At 40.4% G+C, this 16,147-nt stretch overlaps 1 protein-coding gene across 3 annotated transcripts; it reads right to left on the bottom strand.

Moving 5' to 3' along the window:
* Positions 1–418: 418 nt before the first annotated feature.
* On the bottom strand, positions 419–13,056 carry tdrkh (tudor and KH domain containing). 3 transcript variants are annotated; one of them, XM_062443096.1, is made up of 15 exons: positions 11,763–13,056; positions 10,323–10,483; positions 10,131–10,225; positions 8,117–8,318; positions 7,824–7,963; positions 7,286–7,613; positions 7,025–7,191; positions 6,741–6,916; positions 6,053–6,117; positions 5,780–5,931; positions 5,586–5,696; positions 3,963–4,017; positions 1,810–1,891; positions 896–1,698; positions 419–650 (listed from the first exon to the last, which is right to left on the bottom strand). In XM_062443096.1, exons 1-13 carry the CDS (start codon positions 11,825–11,827, stop codon positions 1,836–1,838), a joined length of 1,773 nt encoding a protein of 590 aa, XP_062299080.1. In that variant the 5' UTR covers positions 11,828–13,056; the 3' UTR covers positions 419–650; positions 896–1,698; positions 1,810–1,835. The 3 variants fall into 3 exon arrangements, with proteins under 3 accessions (XP_062299080.1, XP_062299079.1, XP_062299078.1); XM_062443095.1 differs by having other exon boundaries at positions 12,979–13,054; XM_062443094.1 differs by lacking the exon at positions 11,763–13,056 and having other exon boundaries at positions 10,131–10,222; positions 10,323–10,725.
* Between the last annotated feature and the right edge of the window lie 3,091 nt (positions 13,057–16,147).

The raw sequence follows: 16,147 nt of genomic DNA, 5'->3' as shown, positions 1-16,147 counted from the left end.
CTTAGTGTTTCCCTGTTGAGCTGTGGTGGAAGAATAGTAACAAAAAGACTTTGGTACTAAAAACAGTAACGTTGAAACATAGAAGATGAAGATTTGGACCAAGCTTCATATTAGCTTCAGATCAACTTTGAAATACATGTTTACACAGAAGGAGGACTGTGGATTTAGTCCTCCATCACTTCCATTGTAAGTGCATTATGAAGGGATCTTCTCATGGTCAGTATGAACAGGAGGAATGATATATTGTTTGAAGACAGATTTGAAAAAATTGTGAAACCCGTCCTTTAATGTCACTAAAATTCATAATTTTACACGACCAAGATTTGGCCATCTTAAAATATATAACTACAGTATGAATAGTAAAGTAGCAAAAGAAGCTGACACAGACACATCTCGTGACATAAAATAAATCCTTTATTATACAGTGCATTCAGAAAGTATTCAGAGCCGACTGTCCGGCCAAACTGAACAATCAGGGGTGAAGGACCTCAATAAGGGAGCTGAACAAGCACTCTGTTCAGCTCATACTGGCTGAGCTCCAGGAGATGGGAGAAACATCCTCAAGGGCAACCATCACTGCAACACTGCACCGATGCGGGCTGAGTGGAAACAATTTCTGCTCTGATGAGAACAAGACTGAACTGTTCGACCTCAAGTTCTATGCGTAATTTCTGGAGGAAACAAGGCTTCGCTCATCACCTGCCCAATACCATCATGGTGGCGGTAACATCAGGCTGGGGGGGGGGGGGGGTTTGGGGAAAGCTAGATGGAGCAAAGTTTTGAGATATCCTGGTCCAGAGCAGGATGGACCCGAGAAGTGTTTAGGTTGTAAAGGCCAAAATTGCTTCAACAAAATACTGAGTAAAGTGTCTGAATGCTTTTAATGTGAAATTACCTTTTTTCCTTTTTAAAACATTTGCAAAAAAATTCTGACATCATTTTTTTGCTTTGTCATTCTGAGGAATCTGAAGTAGATTGATAAAGGAAAAAAATACTTTCTATATACTTAAAAAAATACATACTTACTAACATAACATAAATATGAAAAAGTCAAGGGGTCTGAATACTTCCTGAAATCTGTAAAGTGCAATCTATTACACCCCTGAAGATAAACTAACTCATCTTCTGTCCTTAGATAATGATCCAGTAGACGCACATTTTCATACTGAACACACTCTGAGGACCACATTCAATAATACTGCAGGTTTTAATGTCCAAAATAGAACTGGTGAAGCCCGGTATTTTAAAGTATACCTTTAAATCTTAATATACATACGAGTGGCGAGACGAGAAATAAAATAGACATCATTAACCACAAGACAGCTGCTTTCTGGTTCCACTGACTCATATCACAGTGCTTTTCAATAATAATAATGATAATAATAATACTGGCAATTCTGTCCTTGTTCCTCACTTCATATCTAAAACACAAAACAGTAGTAACGACACGTCAAAAGCAAAGCAGCGTCGGGTACAACAGAACAGAACAGCGTGAAGGCAAAAAAAACGGAACAATTGATTCAGCACTGAAGTAACAACAGTAAAGTGAATATATCTCTGGAAGAACTGTCGCACGTTTGTCAGGTAGGTAAGGCTTCATAATGAGGAGTTATGCGGTTGGAAGTTTGGGTCAGAAGAGGAAAACGCTCTCCTCATTCCCAGCTGGGCTGATGCTGAGGAGCGGACGGATGGTCAGTGCTGAGAGACGGAGAGAGAGAGGAGACAAAATACTTGTTTTTATTTTTGCAAAACCTTCCTTTTTATACAGAATGTCATCATTTAGACAAAAACTTGACATGAGAGCGATACCTTGACATTTATGGACGTCTTTGGTCTCAGAGCAGGTCGTCCTCTAAGACGTCATCGACACTTCCTGAGATCGAGGCAGCTTCTGAGGAATGAAAGGAAGGAAACACTTCTGTTAATGCTTCAGTTAAAAATGGCTTTTCCTTTGAATCCACATGTGCAGAAGCTTGACAGGAAAATCAGAATGTAATAAGTTCCAGATGTAGACTTTAAGACGTGTCACAGAAGGTGTAAATAACCACTGTCTCACTGTACTGGGACACTTAAATACACATCTTAAAATATCAGTGAAAAGGCCTACAAACTATAACATAGTTCCTCTTTTTGTATTAGAAATGAAGTACAGTGTGTTCATGTCATAAACCTCAAACTTCTGTACTAATATGATATCCACTCATATGTGCCAGTAGCAGTACTTAAAAAGCACTGCCTTGTTTACTCATTTTTTAATCAAATACTGCATTCATTATTCAACTCAATTCTGACTGTATATTAATCAAGTGAAGCTGCTTAGGGCTGTCATGATAACTACTTTTATTTGACGATACATTGTCTCAGAAATAATCGAGATAAACCATATTATTGTAATTTTAAGATCATTTTATACCACTGATATAATGATAATATAATAGTATAATGATGTAAGGGGGGTGGGGGGTGGGATTGGAGAGTGGGTGCTACATTATGGTTGGGGACAGAGTTATTTACCTTTAATTCTTCTACAGTCTCCACTCAGGACGTACACAGTGAGGAATGGAGGACACTACTTGTTTAGTCAATGTGACATGAATAGCATCTTAGCTGCTAATGTGAGGTGTGGCAATATTGAGGTAAAAAAAAAAAGATCAAGTTCATGTCCATGTATCATATGATAAGTCCATATATAGACATGATGAGGTGGATAAGTATGTTATTGTACGATAAGTTGATAATTGTTGTGACAGGCCTAAAGCTGCTTTGTGTTAAATTAAAAATGTATTATTTGAAAATGATCAAATAATATACAGTCCTCATAAATCCTAAAAAGACGTATTACATTATACATATATTCATTTCCAGTCTTGCATTGCTACTATACTGGGACAGCTCTGAGAGTGCTTACAGCTGTGATATACTGTGTACAATATAAAGTGTACTTTACAGCTATACTTCATTACATTTTTACAAGTTCTTACATAATCCAGCTCTGATTTCAATTTCAGGGTCCAGTATATGAGTGCACACGCCACATTTGATTCACAGCATTACATCATGTGTGTGATAGAGGTATCAGTGCCCACATGCTGTACTGTGTTTAGTCCAAACAGTGTGAATTTAGGAGTTCTAGTTAAACATTCACCTCTATCTTTATCATTGTATAAGAGCACAGGTAAATGCTGAAAAGCGATTGGTTGATAGCATATTTCCTCTCTCTGACAGAGTCTGTTTGGTGTCTCTTGAAATGCTGCATTCGAATAAACCAGCTTGTTCATCTACTCCAGCTCCATTTTGATCACTATTTACCCCAATTTCACTTCTCTTCACTTCACTGTGGTGGCAGCGGCCCATTATTTCTTTCCAGTTCTTGCTGCCTGTCATCAGATTCAATAAGCTCCATGTAAATAACATCAGTGCCATCACGAGAGAAGCTTCTCTCTCGGCTGTCACGTCCTCCTTTATCCTCTCCATCTCCTTGTTGCCAAACATCCTCTCCGCGCTCATCGAATCATTTCATCAATGCTCAACTCCCAAATGCTTGGAGAGCTCTGCAGTGTTGGCACGGAGACGTCGGAGGGAGCACGCCCGAGTGGAGTACTCAACACTGAATTTGATTTGTGCCCGCTGGTAATTGGATCACATATCAGCGAATGAGGGGGGATGATGGACTATTGCTTTTCCTAGCTGGGAAAGGGGAGGCTGCACAGGATGGCATGGTGTGTGTAGAGCGTATACAGTCAATGTGTGAACAGTTTAGACTGTGTGTCAGTGAATACTTGTTCCAACTATGCATTTACAGATGTTTCTGAGTCAATTTTAATGCTCTGATATACTTTTAAAAGTGAGCTGCTGCTTTAATAGAGACGTTGCTATTTTTTGTGTTGTGTTCACACGCTTTTTGTAAATGTATATTCATGTATTGAGACACTTACTGACTCATTACCCCTTATTCTACTCACCTGATAAGCTGATACAGGACAGACTCAGCTCTGAGGAGGCTCCTATCACATCATCCTGCAGGACGATAAAAAATAAAGAGCGTTAAAGCAGCTGGTGGGCAAAAAAATGAGAAGAATGTCATTTTCAATATATGAATTAGAAGTATAATGTTTGTTGGAAGTAGTCATGTTTATTGAAGTTCAGTCATTCTTGCTGTAAGATGGTATGAATACCTAGAAGAGTCACAATGCTTCCCTCAAAATAGAGATACACCCTCTAATGTTTGTCAATGAATGATAGAGAACGGCTCAAGAATGGCTTTCAAAATGCTCAGTCCAGGTTTAAGCTGATATGAGTCCAATTAACAGTTCAGTCACCTGTAGGAATCGGGGACGTGGACTTAAAGTCTCCACACAGAATACTTATTTAGGGCCCTTAAGAGAACATTTCTGCAGTACTAACAGAAACACGTGTCTGTACTGGCTTGCATATCGTACCTCCCTCTTCTACTTATATCTTTGAACTTCCAGTTTGACAGTTGGATCATGAAAACTCTGCATGAAGGTGATAACAAATATGGATGTATTATAGGAGCTGGATAAGGCATCGCCTCAGCCTCGTAGCCAATTTTTCCCAGTGGTCACTCTCAGTATTACAGTTTAAAAAATCCTCTTACAGCACAAAATGACCACCATTGTAAAAGAGACATCTATAAACCTGCTGACAGGACATCTCAAACAGCAGACAAGGTCAATTATGACTCTTTGTGCTATGAATTTTTAATCCATGGAAGCTTTATATTTGTAAAACTTTCCTGGAGCCAAGAAACACCATTGCTGACAGACGCTGACTGCAGGTCTGTGTCAGTGTGGATTGAACAGATAGACAGAGACATTTACACACCACTCATGTCTCACTTCCTATCTGGATTCTTAGTGAGAGCGAGTTGGGACTTTTAGGGAGGGGCGGAAGCGCACTGCTGTAAAGGAAAGGTGTACACTGGATTTATAACCCGAGACACAATGAGGTCATCATTGTGAAACGAGATGCAGCGCAATACTTTTTTTTAATCTATTTTTTATTATCTTTTCATTATCTTTTCGAAGCCAAAATTGTGAGTTCAGCAAGCATGTGAACTGCTGATTAATTGCACATTTTTAAGTCTCATTGAAGACAAAGTTAACAAACTGCTGTAGCTACAAGTCATGGACAGACAGCGTGTCTATGGGCACTAACAGACATTTTGAATAGCATCTAATGCGTATGAAGTGGCATTTTCAGGTATGTTTACATGCTGATTTCTAGTTAGCGGTGCACTTTTTCATTGTAAATATTTGTTTGATGACTGCAGGAAGAAGCTATCATTCCTCATGTAACATTTTCATTTAACAACTGAGTATTGAATATTTTATATATTTTAAGTTTGTATTAAATCATTGGACATCTTGAATGTTGTTTTCATTTAAGACCATGGTTAAAAAGTTCTTTGCTTCAAGTCTTTTACAGAATAAATAGAAAGCAGTTATTTATCTCTCTTGTTTTTTATTGCTTTTTGCTGAACTGACAAATGATCCAAGACTCAAAACTGTGATACAATCCAAACCGTGACTTTTATGATCAGTTGCACCCCTTCAGTGACTCACCAGCATCCTCTGCAGGCAGCCGAGATTGTTCCCCTCACTCTTGCCGTTCACCAATTCCTGGAAGCTGACAGCATGGTCCAGCCTGATGAGCTCCTCACCGATATCTACAGTCTGGAGGAGACTATTTTCATTTCAACAAGTATGCAACAGGAGATAAAAAAGAGATGAGTAAATTAATATGATTGCTAGCAGACCTTGCCCTCGCTGTTGTCATAGAGCTTGACACTGGGCCAGGAGGAAATGTCAGAGTGAGAGTAGCTGCACAGTTTGGCCTGTAGGGGTCTCCAGCAGGCGCAGTGTGTCAGCTGCTCAAACTCGTCCAGGGCTGCCTCAGTCCACACTTCTCCTGGAGAACAGGAAGAGGACTGATTAGGAAATATAAATAGTACATTTTGTGGAAAAGGTCAAAATCAAAAGATAAAAAAAAAAGATGTCTGTGATAAAAGTTATAAAGATGAAGGCTTTACCTTTTGGTCTCACTCCTGCTAAGTTGCACTCAATAGCCTGGAATGGTAAACTGAGGAAGTCACTCCTGAAATATTAATGTAGCAAAAGCAAAAAGCTGTTATTGAATTAGCTGAGTCTAAACTGAAGTCTAAAGTCAGAAGAAAGAGAGAACTCTGCTTGCTGATCTGCTGCAGGTGTTCTCTGATGAGCTGTTAAGACTGGTTTGTCTAAGGGGGTCAGAAGGTGTCAATTTTACATGTGCAGGTGTGGTGTAGGCTAAGTATCATGTGGTTTCATTATGAGGACATTTCAGCCAATCCTCACAACTTCAAAGGGCAATTTGAGTGTTAAGACTTGGTTTTAAGGTTAAGGTTAGGATTGGGTTTAATTCGGTTTAGGGTAAGGGTTGGGTTTAGGTATTTAGTTGTGATGGTTAAGGTTGGGGTAAAGGGCTAGGGTCCTTAGAAGGACATAAAGACAAACGTCTGACTAAGACTGACATTAACTCTAATTTAGATGAGTTTAGATTGTTCTATTGCTGTGGAGCATTAATTTCCACAGACTGGTCAACACTGTGGTCAATGCCAGGATGCTGTAGATCTGTGTCTTTTTCATTTTGGATAATCATATTATTGTTTGAAATTAAAAAGTTACAATAGGAACATCTAAATTTATTTTTAAAAATGCAGTGGATTAGTTCTCTTTCACCTCATACGGCGGAGGCTCTCTTTGGGAAGCTCCCCATTGTCCCCAAAGTCAACATAGTAAAGATCCACCAGTCCAGAGGCCAGGACTCCCAGCACCCTCGCCCTGTTCCATGAGTCGTGCTCTCGGTATGGAGCTGCCACGATGTCCCCCACCACGATGGTCTCAACTCTCTGATCCTGCAGAACACACAGCAGGGTAAACATCACACCGTGGTTCAATTTGTTATTGAGTATTATTTCATTAGGACAGTGTTATAACATCAAAGTAAAGGCACTCGTCCTTACAGTGGGGCTGCCGCTGTTGTAGAACCGGTTCATCTCTTCTATCAGTTTGTCCAGCTGGAGGGAGCGGACCCCTAGGATCTGGATCCAGAAGTGGTTTGGGTTCTCTGATGCAGAAACATAAACTTCAAGATGTTCGTCAGGCTGGAAGCTCAGGTCAGGACTGGGAACTGGACGACACACACAGGGAGGAAAATATAATGAGATCTTTGTACGGAATGACTGTGTTCAAAGATAGATTGGTTCTATTATAAAGAAACTAACTTTCAAACTTGGAGACTTCAGAGAGTGAGTCTGTAGACAGACTCTCCTCCTCCTCTTCTTCTTTGCTGTCTGTGTTGGTTATTTTAAGCTCCTCCACCTTATCAAAAATACGTTCTGGTTCTCCAGTGGTTCCGTTGGCGTGGACCACCCCCCTCTTCTCTGCCTGGCTGTAGGGGCCGTTGTTATTCAGGCCCAGCGGTGCTTCTGTCTCTGTGCTGTCTGCTCTCTGATTCGCTGCTGTCTGTCCACGTTTCTGACGCAGGGCAGAAGACTGCGAGATCTTTGTCCTCACCATCATGTCCTCTCTGACTTTTTCTAGAATCAGCTCCTGCAAATACACCACAAAAGAAGAGTTGACTTAAGATTCTAAATAGGATGCTTTGAAAAGAGGACCCACCACCAGAAATGGGTTATTTCCCCCTGAGCAATACCACAAAGTTGGGTTCAGGAACAAAAGCAGGAAAGATAATGATGGCAACACATTAAGATACGGCTCATTAAGTTCCTGCTATGTGTCCACTGAATGAATCGTCCTCACCTTGGCCTGTTTCACTTCCTGTCTGGTCCCTGTGATTGTGACGCTGCCCTTTGCACCAGGACCCTGTGTCTTCTCTTTGGAACAAGCCACTTTGACCCCTGTGGTCCTGGTGATTAGTTTCAAATTCTCTCCACCACGCCCTGAAACACACATGGGGGGTGGGCACAAGACTTATGTATATGGGGCCAATTTTGTGTCAAAAACATCTGTCAACTTCAACGTTCAGAATTCATCAATGCTACTAACTAATGTAATGGTTATGGTCTAGGAATCAATCTGATCATCCTCGCTACCTATAATACGTCCAAACGCAGTCTGAGGGACCTCCAAAGCCTCAGTCATGGGTTGGCAGTCTGTGACCAGGTTCTCCAGGATGCAGCGAGCCAGCAGGACTTGCTCCTTAGAGCCCTGCAGCACGAAACACACGGCCGTCTTACATCCTGGTTCCCCCGAATCTGATAAAACCCGGACATGAGCTCCAGACTTCTGGGTCACCTGAAGGAGAAAGAAGCAGAGAGGGAAAGCAAAGAGTTAAAGACTGAAATCACACACTGGGGAAATACACATAGTAGAATCAGATTTCAGTGGATTTGTTTTGACATGCAGTCATGCAACTACAAAAATGGGTTAGGGTTAGGTTATTTTTTCAATAGCAGAGGCAGTAGGCAAGAATACAATATAGTTTGAAGTCCATTGCCTTTCATTTAAATGTGTATTTCTTCACTGTGCAGAATGATGCATGTGCAGTTTGTTTCACGTTCATTAGGCCAAACTTATATAGATGTATCAGTAGTGATTAGGGTATTGGGTACTTTAAGGTATCGACTGAAATAAATCGATACCAAGTAGTATGGAAACATCTCCGGTCAAACGATACCTGCAATTGATCCTTTTTGCACCCAGAGCTACAACATATGACTATTTGTATGGATTTCCTAACAGCCAATCAATGCAAGCGTTCTGTAATTTAATGCGATATGTGATTGGCCCACTGCCACAGCAGCTACAACCTGTCTGTGGTGGTGAAGTCGTGGTGAATTTGAGTTAGCGTGATTAGCAGTTCAGCAACACTACACTCCTGTTACACCAGATAAAAGACAGAACACTACATGTGTGATGGGTATCAAATGAAGAACTCAGTTGGTATCAGTGTCACTTTAAGGTACTTGGATTGGTACTGGTATCGTACGTTTTTTAAACGATACCCAGCCTTAGTAGTGATGGTTGAAAAACTAAGGATGAAAAACTACATCATCTACATCAGCATGGAACCATGGAGACAACATCAAATCTCCATGGTGATAAAAATTAGACTGAACTTTGAGCTCCTGTCAGGTAATTGGGTCTTTTTTTTGGCAGCAGAAATAGAAGCTGTAGCTGAGAATAAGACAATTAAGTGAACTTCAAATTAAGATACAGTCACACAAAGTAAATAAACTAATAAAATGACACATGGTGACAGAAGGATGAACGTATTGAAGCAGCTGTCTATATAAATGTCCACTGATATCTATGATGACTCATCCGTGTAAAGGTTGCCCCTCTCAATTTTCAATGGACCCTGCTTCCAAACATTGCTACTGTGCAGTGTATTAGATCATTACCTTCACTTATCAGTCATGTTACACAAATAATGGAAAATAGGTTTCAGTGGAGGTTCACAATGTTTTATTTTGTTGAAGGGCTTCATTTTCCCTGATGTGATTATTGTGTGAGTGTGTGTATAACCAGAGAAAACTGTTATTATCAGCAGTAATAGCAGCATCAATGTTGTTCTATATGTTTTGGAAGCTTTGTATCAGTGTGGTTCACCTCGTGCTAATCTGAGTAGATGCTACACTCCAGTTTAGTGAGGCTGAAAAGGTAAAAGGCCAGTCAATGCTCCATTGTTGTGGATGGAGTAGGTGGCAGCTTGCTGTGAGGTTAAGTAACTATTGTTGAGTTTCCCGAGGTAGATTTTTGCATTGTCATCATTCATAATCTTTTGTTTTTACACACACTCCTGCCTGCTTCTTTAACGTCCCTCTAAATCAGAGGTCTCTCGTTATCAAGCAGCTGAAGCTTGTCAAGGGCTTGATAACAAGTTCATTATTAGAACCAGGTGTGTTAGAGTGGAGAGATACTTAAAACATGCAGTGCAGTAGCTCTCCAGGAGCAGAGTTGGTGACCACGGCTCTAAAAGCATCAAGTGCCATATAACATAATCTGTCAATTACAAAAGAAAAAAATATGCAGAATGAATTTAACTGTGAAGTGTCTGCACCTGAAACTACTTACAGAGTTTCTATCTGGAAGTGAATTACTCACCATGTCCAGAAACGTGGCTTGATATCTGGATATGTTCCTGTACACCTCTACAGGAAGTGACATCTTGGATAACTCAACCTCGGGGCCCTCACCTGCTAATGAGAACACACCCGGTCATTCACACATTAGCTTATAAGACATTAAAGCATGAATTTGGCTTGCAGCATTAACTCTTTAGAGGCAGTCACTCACTGTTGTAGGTGCTGCTCATGTGGCGGTACACAATGTAGCCCACCGTGGCCCCCACAGAGAGCCCCGCAGCCAGGGCCACCATTTTCCCCGAGCTCAGGGAGCTCTTTTGACCCTCCTTCACGGCGTCCATGAAGCGCTGCGCACCCAGCGGGATGCTCCACCTGAACACAAACATGAAACAAGTCTACCTTCTGATGGTGGTGTTCTCGTCTGTGAGTGTCCCCCCCACCTGGGGACATGTCCTCTCTCAGGTCTCTGTCACCTGCTGTCGGTGTGTTGTTGCTGAGCAGCTGTGCGGTCATGCAGCACAAATATGAAAGCATGAGCCAGCCCGAGGTTCTAAAACAGATCAGGTGTTCTCAAACTTTGTCATCTCACAGACCCCTTATGAATTATTAATATGATTCCGTCCATTTGACATATGTGAGATGATGTTTTGTTATTATTTATTCATTGCTGTTGAGTTATGTAACTGTCATGGTAACTGCTCAGCTCAGTTTTGTTGAACAGGAGTTGAGAAAAACAGTCTCACCACGAGGTTCATTAAGTGTCCGTTGTGCTTTTTAAATCAAAGCGCATGATCTTCATCAGGAGACGGTGTTCTCTTAGTCATCATACAATTCTAAATGTGCTAATTTCCATTTTTTTGAGCATGTTGCTGAGAGTCAAAGTTCATTTTTGGGCTTAAAAACATCGTGATCGGTTGATGAAGCTCATGCAATATGACTGAAAGCTCCGGGAACAGCTACTAAATGGAGCTTGTGGCGAGGTGGACGACTCAACTGCATAATAGTTGCTATACAGTGAGTGAGAAACAGTCCATAACTTCTTTTTCACTTTCAATTTCACTTTCAATTTTTGTTACCTCAAAAAGGGGCCCTTGGAGGGTCCCCGCACCCCACTTTGATTTTGAGAACCACTGCAATGAGATTCTTACAATGTAGCCTTTCACTAACTCAAGACTACATCAGTAGCCAAAACCATTAGCCCGGCGAACACGTGCACAAGCAGTCACATACACTCTCCATCGTCCCCTAAATGATTAAAACATTTAGTGTGTAATCACTGTGCGTTTACGTACACACACACACACACACACACACTCACTCTCTCTCACACACACACACAGCACTGCGCTTCTTCTTTATAAAAGCACCAAGCCAAACTGCGGCGGCCCTGACCTGAATGCACTGAAAAGCTGCAGCTGCACACACTGAATACCAACATTACTGTAGTTGGGCGACCTCCAGTCATTCCGTAAAAAAAAAGTCACTGAGTAGAGTTTTGCGTCCAATTCTTTCTTAAAACTACGACACACGCACACATACACACACACTATGAGGCAGAATGCACTGGAGGTAAGCCAACAGTGAAGAAGAAGTACTGGGACCACGCAGGACGGAGGAGCACACAGCACCACCATGCAGATGCGTGTCTCACTGGGAGAAGAGGGCTCTGGGGCTGTAGTTGAGAAACACATGGGACTTGGACACTCCAACGTCCATCTCGGGAAGAATCGTGACAATAAAGACACAAATCTTCTCCAATCCGGCCTCTTTCTCTGTGTGTGTGTTTTTTTTTGCTTACATCCAAGTTCAAGACTACTGACAGACAGGCAGAAGAGGGAGAAAGTTTCAGCATTTTAAGTCACCACAGGACAGCAGCTGTCTTCAACAAAGAGAGAGCATTAATACAGTACTTAATGCACTACTTCACTGTGGTGAGAATGTGTAAACCGATGAGGCAAAGCGTACCCCAAAACAAAAAAGGATGACTGGCTGCGTGTAGGCTGCAGCCAAGTTCTACTGCGTGTTTAAGGTGAGCCGATCCTCGCTTAGAAAAAGAGCAATTTAATGTTAAGCTCCTTCAGGAAAGATGTAAGAGACGTAGAAAGACTGAAACACGCAACTTAAGACTTTTCTATAATTCATCACGGGTTTAAATCATTTCGGCATTGAATAAATGATTTAAACGTTACGCCACTTTGTGTCAATTAAATAGAGCAAATGTCTTCATTGGATAACGTAACGCTGCTTGGTACCGCCGCCGTTGCACCGTGATATCACCCCTGAGTATTTTGGTTGCTTGGTAGAAAAATAACTGGATATTTGTTGTATAATGTAGCATTAAACCGAACCCAAATCAACCCGAATGAAAGAGTTTTAGTAATAATCCGTACTGCATCTTTAGTCACGTTATACCAATAAGCTATATTTGCACAAAAGCAAAGCGACTTTAAATGTGAAGATTTTTACACTAAGTTTGGCGTAGCGACTCTCGACGTTAAGCAAACATCATTTACACGACTGGTAAGATAACCTTGGCTTTTTTTTATCCTCTAAGCCAAATTAATGGTAAATAATTAGTGTGTCAACACCAAGCTGTTAGTCAATATCACCTGTACATTGTTAGAATATATTTTTTATCTCTTACGAGCTGTCAAATCGACCGCTAACGCACAAAACGCACACTTTCTCCTCTGAGCTAGCCAAGCTAACATTAGCTTGCTGCTGGTTGACACATGCAAGCAAGTCAACACTGGGAAAAGGTCATTAGCACTCGCGCAGACCGTGACAATACAGCCTGTGTATGTTTAAAAGGTTTAACATACTTCAGTAATTCACAGTTAATATCTTGTATCATGCTAAACACTTACAAACAGAACCCTCGCTCTCTCTTTAGAACCGAGCCCTCGTCTGCTTGTCAAGTTAGCCGAAGACAGCGAACCCAGAGGAAACAGCTAACTCTACTTCCAGTGTAGAGGAAACATTGAAGGAAAGAAGAATCACAAAGCGAACAGTAGTGGAGCTCTTGTGTCTGAAATGACTCCTCCTAAATCTCAGGTGGACGTTTATGAATTAGAAATGTGACCACAACTGAAATATCGACTTTTACTTTGAAGGGTGAACCGGAAGTGATGTTGAGTCCGGTTAGCTTGACATCAGTGTGAGGAAATAAGATGCTGCTGGTACCCAATTCACAGAATCACGTAGGAGGAAACTGATCACTTCTCTCATCTTAGTCATGTAAAATCTCCACATGATCAGGTTATAGCATCAGAAAAAGAGAGAAATACTAATCAATATATGTGGTAAGCGTGTGTTATAATAGGTATTTTCCACAAAAGACAAGTGAACAATCATTAAGTTTTTCATATTCATATTTTCAACTTCTTAAATAGCTTTAGCAGGGGTGTCAAACTTATTTTAGTTCAAGCCCAATTTGATCCCAAGTGAGCCGGGAAAGCAAAACCATTGCATAATAACCTATTATATAATATATATATATAAGTCAACTTTACCATAGTAAATCATCTATTTACAAAACAGATGAACAGTATGAAAACTAGCAATTTTAAAAAATGAGTGTTCTGGTCATGGTGGAAGAACCTCTGAAGCAGCTAGTTATCTAGTGGGCCAGATATAGACACCTCTGCAGGCCAGTTTTTGCCTACGGTCCATATGTTTGACACCACTGGTTTAATATCTCTGAGTGTTTTGTTTTTAAGACTGTAATATGTGTGAAATATTGTTTCTTAGCACTGAATTCAAATATAGTGTATATGAGGGTAAACTAAGGCACTGCATTAAAGAAGCATTCCAGAAATTCAGCACACTCACAACATTCCTAAAAAAATTATCTAAATGTGATTTTTTTTTCTACTTTTAGTTCCTATGTTTGGTTAAGCTTTAAAAAATAAAAGCACACTGGTTCCTATTCATAATGAAACTCATCAGCGTGACATCATGTGGGTACTTCCTAGGCAACAGAGGACAGGATACAAATATTTTCACAGACTGAGCACAACTCCTCGTGACGAGTCACCTGAATGTGGTCAAATTAAAGGTTAAGAATTTCTAGATAAAACAGGAAGTTAACCGAGAACCAAATCTCATTTACTGGAAATGGTAAAACGATATGAATTGCATGTAAGTTTGGAGGTCAACTATAAATGGATTGAAATCAGAAGCATGTGTGTGTCTGAGTGTGTACACGTCGAGAAAACACACACTTGCCTCTAGTATTGACACTTATTCTCTGTATCAAATAATAGACTTAGACTCTAATTGATTAGAAGTTGTAACATAAAGCAGAATTTGAGTCCTCTTGCTGCACTGAATGATTTCCACACTACAATGTTATAAATAAAAGAGCATATTTATTAACATGACATAATCATTACACAAACAAATCTGTCAAAAGTCCTGAACATAGACACTTTAAAAAATACAAAATATACATTTATGTATTCTTGTGAACAACTATAACATAGTCCATCATCCTGCAACCCTCTTATACCCCCCCACACCCTTTCCCAAATATCCACTGATAGAGGCTTCAGCTCCCAGCATGTGTGTGTGTGATCATGATATCAAAAAGCCTGGCGTGACGGGGGGGCTCTAACGTACAGTATATATGCAGTACAACCCCCCCCCCCCCATGCTCAGATGAGTGTGTGTGTGTGTGTGTGTATGTGTATTTGTGTGTGTGTGTGTGTGTGTGTGTGTGTGTGGTGAACAGAACAGTAGCAGTATAGATTAACATGTACACTGATCAAGACAAGAGCATTCACTGGATCCGATTCATGCAGCACAATCCATATGTTTGTCATGATAGAAAACAGGAAAAGTTGAAAAAAGAGGGAGGGGTGTGAGGGGGGGTGCGAAATAAAATAAACAAAAATATAAACGATTCTTTGCATTGTGACATTGGTCTTAAATATCAGCAGTTTACTTGCGATGTCCGGACTAAATGGTCACCACCACACCACAACGCTCTAAAACCAGAAAACCTCCTTTAAATGACTTTGATTCACAGTAAAGCTATGGAATAAATCAAACAGGCACACATGTAAAAGTGAGCACACAGGTTTAACAGAGCTGTGGACACACACTGAAGTCATGAGTTCAATTCCATCACCAACCCTGAATACAGAAAATAAGCTTTAATCAATTCAATGTGTCAGATTTGATCTACTCCATTGTGTTTAAATGTTCAATTCTTTATTTTTATCGTCTTAAAATCAGTCAAATTTAAATAAATCGTATCTATAATCAGCTTATAAAATATCCACCAGGAGGACGTTTTTAAATGACCCCCACATGTTGCTAAAACCTCCAAATTCCCAGAGAATAAATACCAAAGCACATGACCTCAGCTCATTATATTTGCAGTCTTTTCATTGACTGAAACTTTTAGGAATAAGAGTGATAAAATCCTCTGTTGAAATTAGATTAAAAAACTCAATATTTAAGGAATTATGATGTAAATGTCACAAGATTCCAAATGATTTAAAAAAAGAAAAAAAAAGAAATATCTTTTATAACAGTTCATATCATTTTATATTTTTGTATCACATCAAAGCATGGTGTTTAATTCTCACCTGTATTCTAATAACAGCACCACACAGAAGGCTGGTCTGACTGGAGGAGACCATCAGTGATACAGACGTGTGCTGCTGATGCTGATGCTGAGACGTGGATGTTGTGAATTAAAAAAAAAAAAAAAGTCGGAACACAGTAGGAAAAAAAATGAAAAAGCAGGCAGGGAAAATGAAAATGAAAAAATGTGGCGGGTTAACACATTTAGCAGATCATATACTTCACTATTTTTTAAAATTTGTTTCTACATTTCCTAACTTGACATTATCCTGAGCTCCTGTGTGTGGAGGTGTTGAGATGTGTGTGTGAGAGAGAGAGAGAGAGAGAGAGAGAGAGAGAGAGAGAGAGAGAGAGAGAGGAGAGAGAGAGAGAGAGAGAGAGAGAGAGAGAGAGAGAGAGAGAGAGGAGAGAGGGAGAGAGAGAGAGAGAGAGAGAGAGAGACAG

Source organism: Scomber scombrus, chromosome 21, assembly GCF_963691925.1.
Source record: "Scomber scombrus chromosome 21, fScoSco1.1, whole genome shotgun sequence".
Taxonomy (NCBI): Eukaryota; Metazoa; Chordata; class Actinopteri; order Scombriformes; family Scombridae; genus Scomber; species Scomber scombrus.
Note: the sequence above shows the minus strand (reverse complement) of the source record. Positions and strands in the feature narration are given on the sequence as shown.